At 40.2% G+C, this 19,428-nt stretch overlaps 1 protein-coding gene across 2 annotated transcripts in view; it reads right to left on the reverse strand.

The window, feature by feature from the left end:
- The window catches only part of MAP3K19 (mitogen-activated protein kinase kinase kinase 19), a 66,129-nt gene extending 48,518 nt beyond the window's left edge, over window positions 1-17,611 (reverse strand). For both annotated transcript variants that reach the window (XM_059166705.1, XM_059166704.1), the window contains exons 1-2: window positions 17,348-17,611; window positions 9,941-10,142 (exon numbers count right to left, since the gene is read on the reverse strand). In XM_059166705.1, the coding sequence (XP_059022688.1) occupies window positions 9,941-10,114 (174 nt within the window). In that variant the 5' untranslated portion in view covers window positions 10,115-10,142; window positions 17,348-17,611. The remainder of the gene's footprint in view (window positions 1-9,940; window positions 10,143-17,347) is intronic.
- Between the last annotated feature and the right edge of the window lie 1,817 nt (window positions 17,612-19,428).

Here is a 19,428-nt window from a genome sequence, read left to right on the forward strand (position 1 = left end):
GAAGAAATGAATTTAAGCTGTCTCATTGGGTCAAGGAAGACTTTGTAGAGAAAATGTCTAAGCTGAGAACTGAAGGATCAGACTCAATTAACTAGGCAAAGACTAGGGGAAAGATTGTTTGAAGCAAAAGATATAGTGTAAACAAAGTACTGTGGATGCTATGGACTGAATTCTTTCTCCTCAAAATTCATATGTTGAAGGCCTAGCCTCCAATGTGATTGTATTTGGAGCGGAGACCTCTAGGAAGTAATTAAGGTTACATTAGGTTCTAGAAATGGGGCCCTGATCTGATAGGACTAGTGTCATTATAAGAAGAGACCTAAGAGAACTTGTTCTCTTTCTCTCTGCCAAGTGAGAACACAGAGAGAAGGTGGCCATCCTTAAGACAGGAAAAAACCTCTTGCCAGAAACCAAATTGGCCTGAATCTTGATATTGGACTTTCCAGTTTCCAGAACTATTAAAAAATTAATTTCTACTATTTAAGCTACTCAGCCATGGTGTGTTTGCTACAGAGAGCCCAAGATGACTAATACAGAGGACAAAAGAACAAATAACACTCAAAGCTCTGGAAGACTAAATTAGACATGGCTGGAGCTCAGGATGGAGAACGGAGGGTAAAGAAATGTGATGGAGGGGCACCTGGGTGGCTCAGTGGGTTAAGCCTCTGCCTTCCATTCGGGTCGTGATCTCAGGGTCCTAGAATTGAGTCCCGCATTGGGCTCTCTGCTCAGCAGGGAGCCTGCTTCCCCCTCTCTCTCTCTGCCTGCCTCTCTGCCTACTTGTAATCTCTCTCTCTGTCAAATAAATAAAAAAAAAAAAAAAAGAAAAGAAATGTGATGGAGAAGTCAACAGTAGCTGAAAGACCCCTCCCCTAGAAGATAGATAGGATAACTAACCGCTTGTTTGCTTTTCTGTGAACCGCTGGCTTTTAGGCGTAAATTACGTTATTAATTGCTTATTAATCGCTCTTTTGCCCTTCTGTAACCGCTTGGCTTATAGAAATAATAGAGACGCCATAATGGCATTCCTACCTTCCCCCTTCTTGTTCCCCTTTCCTGCCTCTCTCCTCCCGCGCGCGGGCCCTCAGAACCAATCAGCTTGTTCCCCCTTCCCGCCTCTCTCTTCGCGCGCGGGTCCCCAAAGCCAATCAGCAAACTCCACGTATGCCTTTTTCAAAAGTTCTAACTGTCAACCAATCAGTTGCGCCCCACCCAAAACTTGTTTGTACCTGTCTATAAAAACCCGGCACCACCCCAGCCGGGTGTGCTCAGCTAGCAGGAGCTGCTGACCACCCGCAGGCGCCTGCGTAACAATAAAGAACCTCTTGCTGATTGCATCCAGTGGCAGTGTTGGATTCTTGGGTAAGGGGATCCGCGGGTCTTTCATAGCAAAATCCTGAAAGGCTTTACCAACTCCCTTTAGGAATTAGAGTTGTATCTTCAAGACAATGGGAAGGCAGTGAGAGATTTTAAACAGAGAGATGACATGATCAGGTCAGCACTTCAAAGAAATCACTGTGGGAAGAACGAAAGTCAGGAGACCAATGAGACTACCCAGTGGCCTCATGGAGAGAAAATGGTACCAAATCAGGGAAGTGGTGGTAGAAATGGAGCAACTGAGGGCATAATCCAAGAACATTTAGGAGGTAGAACTCATTAGATGTGGATGTTGATGGTGAGCCAGAAATCAAGATAATTCCAGGTTTTTCACTTCAGTCCATTTTTGTCTAGCTTCCCTACTACCACTGAGGACAAGACCACAGTGATCTTTGGCCTGAAACAATGCAACAACCTTCTAATCGGTCTCTCCATTTCCAAATACCTTTGTCTGAAACCCATTACAGTGGTTACATTCAAAAAGTCAGAAAGTAGAAGTGTTCACAAGGTTCTGAAGAAATCAAAAACCCTTACACTCTGTTGTAAATGTTATAGTCACTTTAAAAACCATTCTGGCAGTTCCTCAAATGATTAAACATAGAGTTCCCATATGACCCAGTAATTCCACGCCTAGGAAGAGGAATGAAAGAGAATTTGAAAACATGACCACATTAACACTTATACACAAATGTTTGTGGCAGCCTTTTTCATAGTAACTAAAACAGGGAAACAACTCAAGTTTCCGTCAATGGACAGATGAACAATGAAAATGTGGTACACCCATATAACCCAATATTATTCGACTATGAAAAGGAATGAAGTGCTGATACATGCTGCAACAGTTTGCTAAGTAGAAGAAGCCAATCACAAAGACCACATGCTGTATGATTTCATTTACATGAAAGTCCAGAATAGGAAGATCTATAGAGACAGAAAGTAGAATAGTGATTGCTTAGGGCTAGGGCAGGGAAAAGGAGGAACGATAGAAACTGATAGCTAATGGGTTCAGAGTTTCTTTTGCGGGAAGGGAGGTGAGTAGTTCTTTTTAAGATGACGAAAATGTTTTTAAAATTGACTGTGGTGATCTAAAACCCACCTTAAATGGGTGAATTGTATGATATGTGAGTTATATCTCACTAAAGCAGTTTTTAAAAATACCTTTTCATGCCTTGTGGTCTTGCAGGATTTGGGCCCTGCCATTTTCCAACCTCATCTTATGCTAATCTTCCTCTTCTGCAAGTTCTAGTCATCTTTTTACCTCAAATATGCAAGTTTTTTCCTAACCAAGAGGCTTTATCTCTGATATCCCTACTTCCCCAATTGTTCTTCAAATGTCATCCTTTATCATTATTTTAGTTTTAATGTAAATGTAACCATATCAGTGAAGATTTTCCTGTCCACCTTATCCAATAAGGAATCACTCTATTGGTTACTTCAAAGCACTAACAGTAATTTGTAATGTAATTAAGCATTTTTTGTTTCCTTATTTGTTGTGTTTCACCTTCATTAGAATGTAAGTCCACCTTGTGAGAGCTCTTACCACATGAATAAATGTTTTAGGAATGAGTGAGTGAATGATTTAAGATAAACAGATGCTGACACTACTTAACAAAATGGAAAGCACTGATGCTGGTGCTCCTCAGGAGAATTAGATTTGGAGAGAAAAACAATGAAGACAATGTGGATATGCTACGTTTGAGATCTGTGACATGTAAGCAGAGATATATGGTTGGAAGCTCAACATTATACACACACAGAGAGAGACGAATTCAGGTGAGAGATGTGGGCAGAGATACAGAATTAGGAGCCATACCAGTATTATTAAGGAATACCAATATTAAGGACATTACAGGTCACATCACCAAGAGCAGTTTCAATGGACTGGTAGAGAACAGTGCCAGATGGCAGTAGTTTGAAGTGATGAGAAAGTGGAGGCAGTGAGGACTGACCAGAGGACCACTCTTTAGAGGGGCTGTTGGAAGACAATTCTCCAGAAACTCCAGGAACTTGTGTTTTTGTAGGTCTTGTGAGCAAAGGTGCTCACAGAGGTGAGCTTTGTTCCAGACCATGTTTTCAAAGATGTTTATACAGTGAATGGCTTTGTAAGATAGAGACAGCATCTCTTTCTGGAGCATTGGGAACATTGAGAAAACATGCTTACTGTCTACTGTGAAAGACTCGGGTTTCCCATCTTTTATTCAACCCACTGCATGTGCAGTTATCACTTCCTTATGTTGGCTTGTGGAAACTGAAGGAAATGCTGATACTCTGACCATTACTGTTGTGAACAGTAAACAGTTATTTTTCTCTGACCCAGGAGTCTCATGTCTTCTGCCAGACTCTGAAGCTGTGGTAGGCTAACTTATTGGGTGACAAGTAAGGAAAAATCCCAGATGCTTCGCAGTTACTAGTTTTTGCAAAAGATGAGATGATCAGAGAGACAGAAATGATAGAGGAACAATGAGGGCGTCATGGGGTTATTAATGAGATTTATAGAAAGTTCACGGGAAGTGGTAGCAAATAGGCTGACCAAATTGTATGGTCAGTTGGGCAATAAACGATCCCCCATATTAGTGACTAGCAAAGCCTCTTTAAGGAACTGGGAGGCAGTCAAAGTCAGGTGGCTCAGTTGTTAAGCGTTTGCCTTCAGATCAGGTTATGATCTTGGGGGCCTGAGATTGAGCCCCGCATTGGGCTCCCTGCTCAGCGGGAAGCCTGCTTCTCTCTTTTCCACTCCCTCTGCTTGTGTTCCCTTTCTCTGTCTCTCTTTTTCTCTCTCTCTCTGTCAAATGAATAAATAAAATCTTTAAATAAAAAAAAAGGCTGAGTAATAAGAAATAAGTTCAAAAAACAATTGCTCCCTGGTTTTTAATAATTTTTCTATCGTTGCTATCTTCCTCACCAAACTGGCAGTCGGCCTCAGTCCCATGCCACTATAATACAAGATTTGTCCTGGGTAGGCAGAAGATTCTACGCCCTTTCAGACAACAGTTACTGAGATGCATATCTCCACTGCAGGAAAGAAGGAAAATTCATGACTGATATGGGCAAAAAAAACAGGCAAACTTTGAACTTTGGCTCATTCATTTGGGATCTGGGTGGTGAGATGCATTATATTTGTTAAGGAAGAGTGATAATAGCTATATTACAAGTCAGCCATTCCTGCTGACAAACTTATGTCCATTTAATGATAAAAGTCTCAGAATTTTTTGCAGGGGGTTTTAGCTACTGTAAGGGAGCTTTGGACCTCCTGGGGAGATTTCCTGGAGATAGACAAATTCCCACGATAAAGCACAGAAGTGGATGTTCAGGTTCTTACTGGGCTGGATTGGGTTATAATACTAATGAAGATGACCCATTGGAGAGAGAGAAAATGACAAAGAAATCCAGTAGATTTTTGTGATTACCCCCACTACTCTGAAAACTCCCCTATCCCTATGTTAAAACCAGGTGAAAATATAAGGATATTATCATGACAAAGGGTTAGCAAATAATTCAGATTAAGGTAGAATCCTTTAAAAAGTTAAAAAAAAATTTTTTTGTAAAAGCTCCTGCAAAGAAAAGCCAAACCTGAGTCAATCAAAGGGGGCAAAACCTACAGTTCTAGTCAGAAAGCAATGTAGCTATGGCCACTAAGTTAAGGATCTCTGAGGCTGAAATAGATGGTGTCAGTAATAATGACCTTGCCACATGATTAAGTGCTTTGTATGGGCCAAAAACATTGGAAGTTCATTTTGTTGAAAAGCAAGAAACCTCAATGCTTCCGGAAACCAAAAGTAAATATCCTCTGCTTATCGGTCTGGAGCAACTCTCTTCCACCATGCTCCTAATCCTTCCCTTCCCCTGTACCTTGACCTCAGCTATTTAAGGAGAAGGATCATTTTAAGTGGGACCAAGAACACTCAGTCTTCAAAAGGGCCTGAAAGTCATAGCCACTGACATGACTATGTGACAAATACTGGGGAAGGAGAGACTTAAACTTTTACGGCTCTCTTAGATTCAGATTCCCAAGTCAGCATTCTGTCTAGTCCCTTGGGAAAAGTGGGTGTCTGAATTCAGCTAATGGTGTTTGAGCAAAGTTTGCAAAGTTAGCAAAGAAAGCTAACATGATTCTGTACGTGGGGCCCTTTGGGTCAAGTCAGTGGATTACTGCTGTGGCTTCTATCTGAATGTATAATAGGAATTAATGTATTATGTGTATTTCCCCCATCCCATTAAGTATCAAGAGGATTCTTCTGATTGTGACGAGCTAGTATGTAGAGAAGTGCTAGTATCTTTAGAATTCCTGATCCTTTTGAGTCCCTGTGACTAATAATTTTGCCATTTGGGCAAAATTCTGGCAAAGGGAAATAGTCTCTATCTGGAGGCATTTCTTGGGGATTTGGACTTGTTGCCTCCTCAGCATGTCTACTAGGGATATCACTTTTATTTTTTATTTATTTAACAAAGAGAGACAGCAAGAGAGGGAACACAAGCAAGGGGGTGGGAGAGGGAGAAGTAGGCTTCCCACTGAGCAGGGAGCTCATGTGGGCTCAATCCCAGGACCCTGGGATCACGACCTCAGCTGAAGGCAGACGCCCAACAACTGAGCCACCCAGGCACCCTGGGATATCACTTAGAAAAAGCAGATATTAAGGGTGCCTGGCTGGCTTAGTTGGTAGAGTTTGCAACTCTTTATCTTGGGGTTGTGAATTTAAGTCCCATGTTGGGTGTAGAAATTACTTAGTAACTAACTAACTAACTAAATAAATAAATAAATAAATAAAAGCAGATATTAGCTTGCTAGTGGGTTTTTGTCAAACCTGAATGCCTTATCCAAGGAGATCTTGTGGCTCTTGTGTCCAATATTTCCATTTGGGGGAACCAGAACTCAATGCCTAACAAGGAAGGAAAGGCCCAACAAGCATTCTTTGTCCAATGGATATGGTGTATTTAAGAATGTAACCAGCCTAGGCACATTGGCATCTTTGCTTTACATGAAAGAATGATTTCTTTTGCTGGAAATTCTACCCTCCCATCCCCACCGCTACCACCTAAAGCAAAACTGCTGGCCAAGGATACTTCGCTTCTCAGGGATTCCCCTAAGTGCCTGGGCCTGTGTCCATTATGGTTCAGTCAAGATGAAAGTTGATGTGTGCACTGGGCTATTGCAGCTGGTTGGGCTCGGTGCCAGCTATGCAGAACTGGTAATGGACATGCTTGTTCCACTCAGTGTGTAAAACTCAAGGCACTTCTCGTAGCCCTGGCCAATATTCCTTGTAATAAGCTTTGTTATATTTTTCCTGATTCTTGGGCTGCTGCCAGTGGTCTGGCTGTTGGGTCTGCCACTTAGAAAATTACAGACTGGAAGATTTTAAAAAGCACTTCTCTTTAGGGCCATGAACTGTGGAAGCAAACTATCTGGGTCAACTCATGTAGAAGCCCATGGCAAGAGTCCATTCTCTGATGAGATAGACAAGAATAAAACTACTGATTGATACTGTACAACCCTGATTTTCTCCCCTGCTGCTTGAATCCATCATCATATTAGACATGACAATACAGCCACCAACACAGACCGGACACGAAGTAAAGAACTGTTATAGGGGTGAAGCTGCAGCCACTGAAATAGGATATGTAGACTTTGTGGTGTTTGAGGATACCTAAAGAGAGAGCATCTTCAACCTTATGGAGTACAGGGAAGGGAGAGACTTTGATGACCTTTGTTCTTTAGAACTACCCAGGACATTTTCTTCATGAAAGAAAATCTCTTGGAGAGTCTTTCCCAAACTCTTCAAAGCACCTTACATGTGACTGACTACTGGGTCTTCCATTCCTTGCCATACAGCCCTGATCATGACTCGATTGCCAATTCCCTTCTTTGCCTAGGAGTCTATTACTAACTGCAGTCAACAGCCCCACCTCTTGCACCTTCCATGTGAAACATCTGTCCACACCTCCAGATTTCTTCCCACTCCCATTCTCACAGCCATCACTCCTCATTCTGTGAGGGTAGATGAATGCTACTTAGCTGTTGGCAGGAACAAATAGGACTGATAATCCTCCCAAATCAAGGACCAGACTCAGTTATTCAGATTGAACTGGGAATCCTAAGACCAACCAGCCAGCTGAGCGATCACAAGGAGACACTGTCAACCTGTGCCCCCTGACTAATGTAGGTCCCACTCAAAGAAGCCCAATGATTGATAACACTACCTTTTTCTGCCCAAGGGGTACTCCCAGGATTATAGCTCTTATAGAGAAACCTGGCATTACTTTGTATGGCGCCTGAAAACATAATGACTTATGCTTTAGGGGTGGTCATAAGAGACTTTCCAATCTTTAAGTAAATACCATCTGTAGATATGTAGCCTCAGATGACTTCAGAGCTTTCCCAAAATGAAGCTACCATTGGTTACTTGAGGGAGTTTCCCCGAGGGATAGCTGACTTGTCATTTATGTGCCCCTTGTGGACAACTATCCCTAAGACAGATGTCCAATTAGAAAAAGTAGAACAAAATTTGCTTCTGCCTTTAGCTAAAGTTATCAATGATACCACCTCACCCCTGCAAGACATTCAGGTCAGCAGTCAAGTCACTGGCCAGGGTAGTTATGAATAGATAACAAATGATAGAACTGCTCTAGACTTCCTCCTGTGGGTCAAGGTGAAGTCTGTGCAATGGATGATAGAGACTGCAATACCTGGGTTGATGCCTTGGACCAAGTGAGAAGATCAACAGAGAAACTTAAGGAGAAAACCATCTGGTTGATGGCATTTGTTGAGTTGGAGGGGTTCAAGACCATGGATGGCATGATTGACACTAGTTTACAGTATGGCCTTGTTCCTCTGCTTGGAGTTCTCTTGATAGTAGCTTTAACTGAATATTGTATGAGACAAATTAATGGATGTGGTTTCTACCTCTGTTGGTCAGATTAATCAGAGTGGTATGCACATGGGAAAATTCACCAGGAGCCAAGACAGAGTAGAAATGAAAGGTAGATATTTTTAGGAAATAAGACTTTCTGGGTCTCTCACATTTCTATAAGTTGTATGAGCAGAGGCACGGAATGCCTTTGCCCCAGACACTCTTTTCAAGCTTGCTTGTGTAGTGATCAGCCTTGGAAACAAGGATTAGGTTTGCTTACTACCCATTATAAAAGATTTGGGCTCCCTAAATTTAGAGCTCCTGTCCTGCAATCCAACCTACTGTCTGAACAGGGGTCATCTGGTCCTCTTCCTACTATTATGTGGGAATTAGGATGAGTGAGATGATACAAAACTGATAATATCCTGGTAATCCTATTGTTATGAGTAATAAAGTGCTCTTTGTCTCTGACAAAGGGCTTTGATGTCTTATGCCAAGGATCTAAGAAATTGGGGCAGGCTAATTTGTTAGCTTATAAGCAGAGTAAAATCGTAGATCTTTCATATTTCTTGACATAGATCTTCAGATGAAAAAGTCTGAGAGAGGAGAGGATGTAGTTGGAGGAGGATGTGGGATCAGTGGAGGTGTTTGTTTATTTGTGTGTCATCAGAAAGGAGATACCTAAACATATTAAATTCTAATGGAAGGTAGCATTGTTGTCTGTAATAACATAAATATGGAAAGCACCCATGTGTCCTTCAAAGTAGGAAAGACAAATATGTTGTGGCATAAACGTATTACTAGACACCAGTAAAAACAAACAAACAAAAAACCCCACAAAGTTATGTGTCTCAAAATGGTTGAATATCAAAAAACGCAATGATGGGGCACCTGGGTGGCTCAGTGGGTTAAGCCGCTGCCTTCCGCTCAGGTCATGATCTCAGGGTCCTGGGATGGAGCCCCACATCAGGCTCTCTGCTCTGTGGGAAGCCTGCTTCCTTCTCTCTGCCTGCCTCTCTGCCTACTTGTGATCTCTATCTGTCAAATAACTAAATAAAATCTTAAAAAAAAATGCAATGATAAGAATGAGGAAGTTAGACAGGAACACATGTAGTATAAGTTTGTTTTTGTAAAATTCAAAAACGGAAAAAGTAAATAATGCATTATTTAGGAATATAAGCAGAGAGGACAACACAAAGGAAATGATTAACTCAAAATTCAGGATAATGATTATAAAGATGGGGAATACAATTCAGGAGGAGAATATAAAAGGCTTTTGAGGCATGGCAGCATCTAATTTTTGGTTTGGATGATAGGTACATGGGTGCTAGTGTCATTATTTTTCTTTAAGCTGTATATACATTTTTATATGCTACATTTTATAATTTGTTTAAAAAGTGTTACTAGAAAGGAGTCAAAAGAGAAAAAAAAAGCTAAGAATATCATCAAGAGAGAGGATATTGAGATAGCTAAGCAGGGTTGAGGGTCCACTTGCATTTAGACTCTCAAGAATTTATAGAGGCATCAGCCTGCTCAGTTGAGTGAAATTGTCTTTTTCATCTTCTTGTCCCCATCCTAAGCCATTTCACATTCCCTCTGAAGCCTGCCTTCAGGCATTCTTTCATAGAGAGGTAAGTGTTTTGCTATTTGTAAGCACCTCATTCTTGAAATCCTTAGCTTAGAAGATTACCCATGGGCCCCAGGACACAACACGGTACCTCTGTTAGATTTTCTTCTGCTGCAGTAATGAGAGGTGTATTCCCAGTCTCTGGATGCTGAAAGTCAAGGTTTCCAAGGATGGAATAGACTTTAGTAATATAGTCACAGATGAGTTCCACATCACCCCTTGAAACTACTTCCAGGAAATCATGAATCAGTTTATTTTTATTCATCTTGCTAATTCCACATAATCACCTGACCCTGCCAAAGAAGAGAAACAATTTAATTAAACAAGAACCAACAAAGCATGGGTTGTTCAAATGTAACATATTCTATCTTTAGTGTCACCTCTTTCCCCTCTTTTATGTATGAAATAATGGTTTTAAAGACAATTTTGAAAAAGAGGAAACAGTAATTCTATCAGTGTTGGCTCTGTGCACATGTTTCAAATTATAAATAACAATTTTCACCATCACTTTGTGAGAAATGCTGTGGTACAGGAGAAGAAAGGATGGATCAACACTAGAATGGAAAGAACAGAGTCTCTGGAACCTTAAAGAACCTGGGCTTAAATCTCTCCTCCACAGATTCCCAACTGTGTAAGCTTGAGCATGATTAATTTCAAGCTTCTCCAAGCTTAATTTCCTCATCCCTAAAATGGAAATAACAATCCCCTCTTCAAATGGTGAAGATCTGAAGTACTATATCCAAAGCTTTGGCACTCCTTCAACAGATGAATGGATAAAGAAGATGTGGTTCATATATGCAATGGACTATTACTCAGCCATCAGAAAGGATTTACATGGACATGTTTGGAACTGGAGGATATAATGCTAAGTCCATCAAAGAAAGATAATTATCATATGGTTTCACGCATATGTGGAATATAAGAAAAAGTGTAGAGGGTCATAGGGGAAGGGAGGGAAAACTGAGTGGGAAGAAGTCAGAGAGTCAAACCATGAGAGAGTCTTGACTCTGGAAAACAAACTGACGGTTGTGGAAGGGGGGATAGTAGAGAGGATGGGGTAAATGGGTGATGGGCATTAAGGAGGGCACCTGAGGTGATGAGCAGTGGGTGTTACATGAAACTGATAAATCACCGAACACTATATCAGAAACTAGTGATGTACAACATGTTGGCTAGTCAAATTTAAATAAATAATAATAAATTTTAAATAAATATTAATTTAAATAAATAAATACTAAATTTTAAATAAATAATACTTTTTTAAAAGCTTTGGCACATTTTATTGGTTAAAATTCTTGCAGGATTTTGTTTTTTTTCTTCCTTCCTTCCTTCCTTTCTTTTTTTAAAAAAGATTTTATTTATTTATTTTACAGAGAGAGAGAGAGCACAGGTAGGCAGAGTGGCAGGCAGAGGGAGAGGGAGAAGCAGACTCTCTGCTGAGCAGGGAGCCTGACGTGGGGGCTTGATCCCAGGACCTCAGGACCACAACTTGAGCCGAACGCAGCTGCCCAAAGACCTGAGCCACCCAGGTGTTCCAGGTTTTTATTTTCTTTAGTGTCATTTATTAAAATCCCTGTAACTATTTTCTTTATGGAAGTTTTATTTTCCTAACAATACCATAAACTCCTCAGTAGCAGGAACATTCTATGCCTTATATTTTGTATCCTCAGTAACTCTTGTACAATGTGAGTCATTGAAGAGCATGGTGGCCATCATTCCAGATTTTCCAGAAAAAAACGTATTTTAAATATGCCATCTCAGCTTTCCAAATCATTGAAATATCTCTTAGAGTGCAATTTCTAAAAAAAAATATTTTATTTATTTATTTATTTATTTATTGACAGAGAGAGAGCTAGAGATCACAAATAGGCAGAGAGGCAGCCGGGGGGTGGGGGAGCAGTCTCCCTGCTGAGCAGAGAGCCCTATGTGGGGCTCAATCCCAAGTCTCTGAGATCATGACCTGAGCTGAAGGCAGAGGCTCAACCCACTGAGCCACCCAGGTGCCCCAACAGAGTGCAATTTTTGAAGTCACCAGACAATCTTCCCCATGGAGCCTCTTGCTGTTGGAAACAGCACAAAATCATTTGTCACACTCTATATTCCATCTTCAGAAAGCCTCTGATACCATAGTCACTGCAAGTAGGCACGTTATTTCTTTGAACTGGCAATTTACTTGCAATGAACTGGCATTTTGTTGAAAGCAAGAAAACAAAAAGCCCATTTCATAGTACAATTTTGTGGATAAAGTTGACAAAAATTAACAAGAAAATGTCTAGAATTGGTTTTTAATGTTCTATATACACAAATGCCTTAGAATTCATAGGCCACACTATATAGAGCCTTCTTTTTCAGAGAGAACATGTATTTCACCCCAAAAATAATACTATTTGATAAATTCATTCATTCATTTAAGAGGCTACTATATGTCTTTCAGTTGTTTCATTGACCTGTCACGGTGGAAAATATCATAAAATAGCTAAGACAAAAATGGAAGGAAAAAAAATTATGGTTAAATGTCAAATCAAGCAACGAATAATGAAATTTACAATGTCAGAGAAATGTGATGGCTATGTGACTGGAGCATCTCCGTTGGAAAAAGGGTATCAGTAATATTTGGAGGAGTGGAGTGAAGAGGAAACGACAGTTTTGACAGAGGGGAAGGGCATGAAAGAGACCCACAACCAGGGTCAATGAGGAGAGAGTGGACCAGAAGGGAATTTACACTTTACTTCTGAACAAGCTGGGAAGCCCATGGAGAGTTTTGAGTAGTGTCTTTTAGGAACAGTGGTATTTTGAGAAGATTATTATGCTAGAGAATAGAAAGACAAAAATAGAAATTGAAAGTAAACTTAAAGGATTTGTGACTGATGGGCAATAGAAAATATGAAATGGGTCCAAGAGGATGTGTTTGGGCAACTGGGGAAGACCTGATGCTGGGGTAGGCAACCACTTGCTTTTATAGAATGATAATCAACAAGGTCAGCAACAGAGCCAGCATATAAGTAGGGTGTCTTGTTTCCTTGGCTCTCCACGAAATGTGGCCTTAGGTGAGTGCAGTTTCCTAAACTAGCACGAGCATAAGAATTTTGCTGTTCTTAGTTATGAATAAAGATTTCCAGGTTCCCTTCAATTTAGCATGTATGGAATAAGGCTTGGATACTCCCCCCATTTTTGTTTTAATTTGAAAATGTTTACACTTGATCTTAGCCAAAAGGCCAAGAAGCGATAATTTGAAAATTTTTAATAGACTCATTTTATTTAGTCATTTAAAAAAAAGATTTTATTTATTTGACAGACAGAGATCACAAGTAGGCAGAGAGGCAGGCAGAGAGAGAAGAGGAAGCAAGGTCCCCGCTGAGCAGAGAGCCCGATATGAGGCTCAATCCCAGGACCCTGAGATCATGACCCAAGGCGAAGGCAGAGGCTTAAACTACTGAGCCACCCAGGTGTCCCTATTTAGTCATTTTTTTTTAGTAGACTTGCTTTAAATAGACTTTTTTTTTTAGGGTACTATAGGTTCACAACAAAATTGACAGGAAAGCACAGAGAGTTCCCATATACCCCTGACAACCCCTCCCCAATCCCTGTCCACACAGCCTCCCCATTATCAAGACCCAGTACCACACTGGTACATTTGTTGCAGCTGATGAACCTACATACATCATTATCATCCAAAGTTCAGAATTTACTCTTAGGACTCACTTTTGGTGTTGTACACTCTAGGACTTTGGGAAAATGTATAATGATATATAACCACCTTTATACTATAAGAGTATTTTCTGCTAAAAATCCTTTGTGCTCCACCTATTCAACCCCCTGACCCTCATTCCCTGGCAACCACCTATCTTTTTACTGTCTCTTGGACACACTTTTTTTTTGCTCAAGCATTCAGGTGATTTCTATCATTAGACAATTTCTGGAAATACTGACCTTGGTTAGAATCTAATCTTTCTTGCTATTTGTTTTCTTTTCTTTCCTTCCCCCTTTTTAAAAAAACATTTATTTACGTAACACATGGAAAGAGAGAAAGAGAAAAGTGTGAGCATGGGAACAGGAGCAGAGGGAGAGAATCTCCAAGTAAACTCCCCACTGAATGCAGAGCCTGACACAGAGCCGATTCGGTGACCCATGAGATCACGACCTGAACCCAAACCAAGAGTCAGACACTTAACTGACACTTAATCTGAGCCACCCAGAGCTCCTCGTTTTATCTTCTAATTGACATTTAGCATTACCACTTACTCCTTTTGATTCAAATTTCTTAGAATAAATACTGTTTTTCCCTAAATTTCTAATAGAGAAAAAATTGAAATAGAGAATCAATTCTTCAAGTCTCTCCCTAGTTTTGTTCAAAGTGCTGTTACATAATAATAATAATAATAATAATAATAATAATAATATAATGATAACAGCAATGTTGTCTAACATTTATTGAATGCTTACTACATGCCATATGCCATTCTAAATGCTTTGCATATATCTTATCTATTTAATTCCAAACAACACCATCAGGAGAGTAGTATTATTACCATATTTTAGAGGTGAAGAGAATTAGGCACAGGTGTTAGCAAAATGGGCTCTCACCCTGGAGACATGTGGGTGCTAGCACCCAAAAAGACTTAATGCAACTGGTATTTAAAGGAACATTCGTAAAGTAGTCTTATTTTCACTTCTTTGGATCCTAGGTAGAGAGGAGTGGGTTAATCATACCCACTAGCAGTACTGATGAAGTACTAGGCTAGATCTAGTTTTCCTCTTGTTTTATTTTATTTTTTCTTTCTTCAACTCTGATCCCTCCCACTTCCCTCTGCCTCACGGGAGCCAATCTGATGTGCTAGATTGCTTTAAAAGCATATAGTGCTGTTACATATGAGGGCTTGTCTTAAATTTGAACAAATAGTATTGCTACTTACTTTTTGTTTATTTATTTTAAAAGATTTTGATTATTTATTTGACAGAGATCACAAGTAGGCAGAGAGGCAGGCAGAGAGAGAGATGGGGAAGCAGGCTCCCTGGTGAGCCGACAGCCTGATGTGGGGCTTGATCTCAGGACCCTGAGATTATGACCTCAGCCAAAGGCAGAGGCTTTAACCCATTGAGCCACCCAGGCACCCTGTTAGTTACTTTTTAATACCTTTTTTTAAAGCTTTAACCTTGTACTCACGCAAACCTCTGGTTGTTTGCTTCTAATGGCTGCATAGCAGGCCTCCACCACACTTTATTATTCCGTCACTTGGTTGCGTACAACTAAGTTGCCACCAACTTCCCACTCCATAAACAACGCTGCAAGAAATATCCCTGTTCAGGCCTTGTTAGGCCCTGTGCAAAAGTTTCTCTAAGGTGAATGAGTTGAATGTATTTAATTTCACGAAATACTACCAGATTATTCCCCAGGATGGCTGCACCAATTTACACTCCCACCAGTAGTGCCTGACTGTTTTCTTTGAGCTCTTCCAAAGGAAGCAGACATTTCGTTGATTGCTGTCACTTAATCATCATTATCATTATCATTAACATTGAAAAAGCATTGTACTTGGAACATTGCTAGGGGCTGAAGGATCAAATGACACACTTGAAATTAGGCCATAGAAAAATTTTAAAATCAGCATACATATCTATCCCGGTAAACGGCTTTGAAACTTGGATTTATATAATTCTTTTTGAAAACGTAACAGTATTTGCAATATCACAGGTAAAAGAAACAGCTTCAGAAACAACGTAAAGCTGAAAATCAGATATTCAAATAATGACTAGGCAAGAAATATATATTTATATCACCAGTTTATTCATAAAGTGGGAATAAAACCCCAAAGAGACTTCTTTGCAAGGTTATTCCCCCTAGCAATGAAATGACAATGCATGTTCAGGGGTTGTGGCTTAGTCCTTTAATGTTACCTTTAAGTGAGAGCATTTTGCAAGTAGTAGCTGCCATTCCAATAAAAAATAAATACACATTAAAATTTAAACCAAACTATTATAAGGCTATAGCGTTCATTCTACTGGAGTTATTGTTTTGAAAGTAGGCTCTATGCCCACTGTAGGGTTTGAACTCATGACCCTGAGGTTCATGTTCTACCAACAGCCAGCCAGGCACCTCTGGAATCAAAAAATTTTTTTAAAAAAGAATTAAACTTGGTGCCTGGGTGGCTCAGTGGGTTAAGCTTCTGCCTTCGGCTCAGGTCATGATCTCAGGGTCCTGGGATTGAGCAACGCATTGGGCTCTCTGCTCAGCAGGGAACCTGCTCCCCCCCACACACCCCCGCTCTCTCTGCCTGGCTCTCTGCCTACTTGTGATTTCTGCCTGTCAAATAAATAAATGAAATCTTAAAAAAAAAAAAAAAAAGAGTTAAACCAAATTGCAACCTGAACGTTATCAAATCAAATCACTACCGTACTGGGCAATGTGGTCATTATTTGGTCGTTCATCATCTCACACACTCAATTGTGGCTGGAGCAAGACTATGAAGATTAGATCAGCATATAACAGATTTCTATACATAGGTAAGTTCTTCCAATTAGCATGGACACATGTATTTAATTTCACGAAATACCAGATTATACCACATTGCTTTTTATTAGTGAGTTCCATTTACTCTTCTGATCTTTAATCTGCACATTTCCAAGTTTCTTTCTTTTCTTTTTTTTTTTTAAATAAGAAAATGTTTCTCGGGGCGCCTGGGTGGCTCAGTGGGTTAAAGCCTCTGCCTTCGGCTCAGGTCATGATCCCAGGGTCCTGGGATCCAGCCCCGCATCGGGCTCTCTGCTCCGCAGGGAACCTGCTTCCTCCTCTCTCTGCCTGCCTCTCTGCCTACTTGTGATCTCTGTCTGTTAAATAAATAAAATCTTTAAAAAAAAAAGAAAAAAAGAAAATGTTTCTCAATTTTCCTTTTAGGATTGTTTTGAGTAATGGTTTTTAAGCAATAATATTTCTTTCCACAGGGATATCTGGTTTAGCATCTGGTAAAACCCAATGTCTTTTATCTCTGTGTGCATGGGAAGTCTCCTTGTAAAACAAAGCATTTTATTACACTGTACATTTCATTTGGAATCTTGTGTAATTAGGACTTAAAGTAATGAGAACCCCTTTTCATGTTGGGAAGATATGACCAGTTCACATATATACAGTACTGAGTGTTTATAAGAAGACTTACACCAATTAAAGTTAACATATACTTAAGTGACTAAACTAAAATGAAAGATGTCCCTGGGTATAATTAAATCGAAGGAAGTTTTCTCATATACTTTTCTAGCCTTTATCAGTTTAGCCTGTGATCTAGAGGCATTCACATAGGTATTAGAAAGGACTGTCTTGATATTTGAAAAATCAAAGATAGTTTACTACAGCAACTCTAAGGATATAATTATTTGAGATTAGGATATAGTTTCCTCTATCAGTTTACCTGACGTTCCTCCTCTGGGACATCCTCTGGGGAGAAGAAAAAAAGTTGCAACACAGGGACATACCTAAAATGTGCCGAAAAGTGGAGATTTGGCTTACCTATGTTGTGTTTTGCCGAGGGAGCTGATACACAGTTGAAGAAAGACCAAGAAAAACAGCAGTCAACGTCATCCTATTTTACTGTGGCACTGATTTCTGGGATAGCTGTCAACCCACACTTCAGTAAAAGATCCATTGAAAAGCAGCATAGATACAGATTTTTTTTCTTTGATTATTTTCCAATGTTGCACAGCTCAATTTACTTAAAAAAATAATTAAAACTGGTTCTGTGTGCACAAAGCCTCCAGTTAGCTGCAAAGAGACTGCTTCGTTTACGGGTTGTCACCCAGGCAACCATCCATTGTGCATTTAGCTTTGAGAATTGAAGGCAGGACAATATCATCCAGGAAGGAAAACAAGCATTGTGCTTGAAGGAGTTGGACCTTGGTGTACTTCCATGCTTGGCACAATTGCCGTTATCATCTTCCTCACCGAGACTTTCTCCAGGAAAGCCAAACTTTGTTATTGCCATAACGTGCCAGAAGGATCCCTTTCCAAATCTAAATCTAAGGTACCCTGCAGGAGACTCCATCAGGTTACCCCCAGACTGGCTGTACTCTTAGAGTCATGTTTGAGAAAGCACCAGGAATCAAAGTTCTTCCATCGGAACCTATTTCTTGCCTAGACTTGTGATATTCCCAAGCAGTCTTTAGGAAATGGACTGTATTTTTGTTTGAGTCATAAATGCTAATAAACCCAGCTGAAAGAGACTTGAAGTTGTGGACTACAAAAACACTCATGAGGAAGTAGACTCAAGGTGCTCTAAAACATAGAGTCGTCTGCCATTTGTGTGCTGTTAGGTTTTTTTTATGCCACTTATTGGAGGATGCAGGGGGTTTTCTTCTAAAAATGGCCTTGTTGTATATACTCAACCACAAAGGGTGCAAATATTTTATTGTAACAACAGAGGGCATTTATTTAATTCTTACTAGGTTAGTCTTTTACGTTCATGATGTCATTTAACCCCCACAACAGCTCTAAGGAGTTGACTATGATCACCATCATTCCCCATGTTACAGATGAGAACACTGAGGCTTAGAAGAAATTTTAAGCTAATAAATGGTAGACCTAGGGACTGAACCAAAGCAGCCTGACTGCATTGTTGAAGCATTCATCCCTTTTACGATGCTAACACCACACACACACACACAAACACACACACACAACCACACACACACACACACACACACACACACACACCCTCTCTCTCACACTCACACACTTCTCGAGTCAGTGAACCTTTCTGGGTAAAAGACCACTCAGCGATTGCTAGGTTTCTGTAACTCTTTCATCACTTCATTCAGCCTGAAGGGCTTTAACGCTAATCCAAGCACCTGCAGGCTGTTACTCTGTTTTACTTTCTATCTCCTTCTGTGTTTCTGCTGCCAGGAGGAACAGTACTCTTTCTTAGCTTTTATGTCAAGAGAAAGTTGTAAGTGCTGTGCTTTCTGATGTTTAGGATTTCTGCAGTGTTCCGCTTGGGCTCAGGCTGGTCTGCAATCCATGAATCTTTTTATTGGTTCCGCAAAGAGCAGTCCTCCCCTTGTCTCTCAGTTTGAGAAATAGTCATTAATTCAAATCATGTTTCTTTCAAGAAATGTAAGTTTTCAGAAGGAGTGGCAAGAAAAGCATGCACAACAAGGAGAATCCGGTGTTGTCCCCCCCCACCCCCGTATCCTTAGGGCATATACCTCAAGACCTGAAGTGAATGTCTGAAACCTCAGATAGTAGCGAACCCTCTATATACTGTTTTTTTCCTATACATACACACCTAGAATAAAGTTAAATTTATAAATTAGGCACAGTAAGAGATTAGTAATAATAATTACTAGTGGAATAGAACAATTATGACATTTTACTGTAATAAAAGTTACGTGAATGTGGCCTCTCTCTCAGAGTAACTTACTGTACTGTGTTCATACCGTCTTGGGATGCCTACGTGACCAGATGAGGTGAGGGGAATGGCGCAGGGATTGTAATGTAGAGTTGGGCTACTACTGACCTGAGATTTGTCAGAAGGAGGATCATCTGCTTCCTGAGGGTGGTTGACCATGGGGAACTAAAACTACGGAAACCAAGGA

The sequence above is a fragment of the Mustela lutreola genome, chromosome 3, assembly GCF_030435805.1.
Source record: "Mustela lutreola isolate mMusLut2 chromosome 3, mMusLut2.pri, whole genome shotgun sequence".
NCBI classification, from domain to species: domain Eukaryota; kingdom Metazoa; phylum Chordata; class Mammalia; order Carnivora; family Mustelidae; genus Mustela; species Mustela lutreola.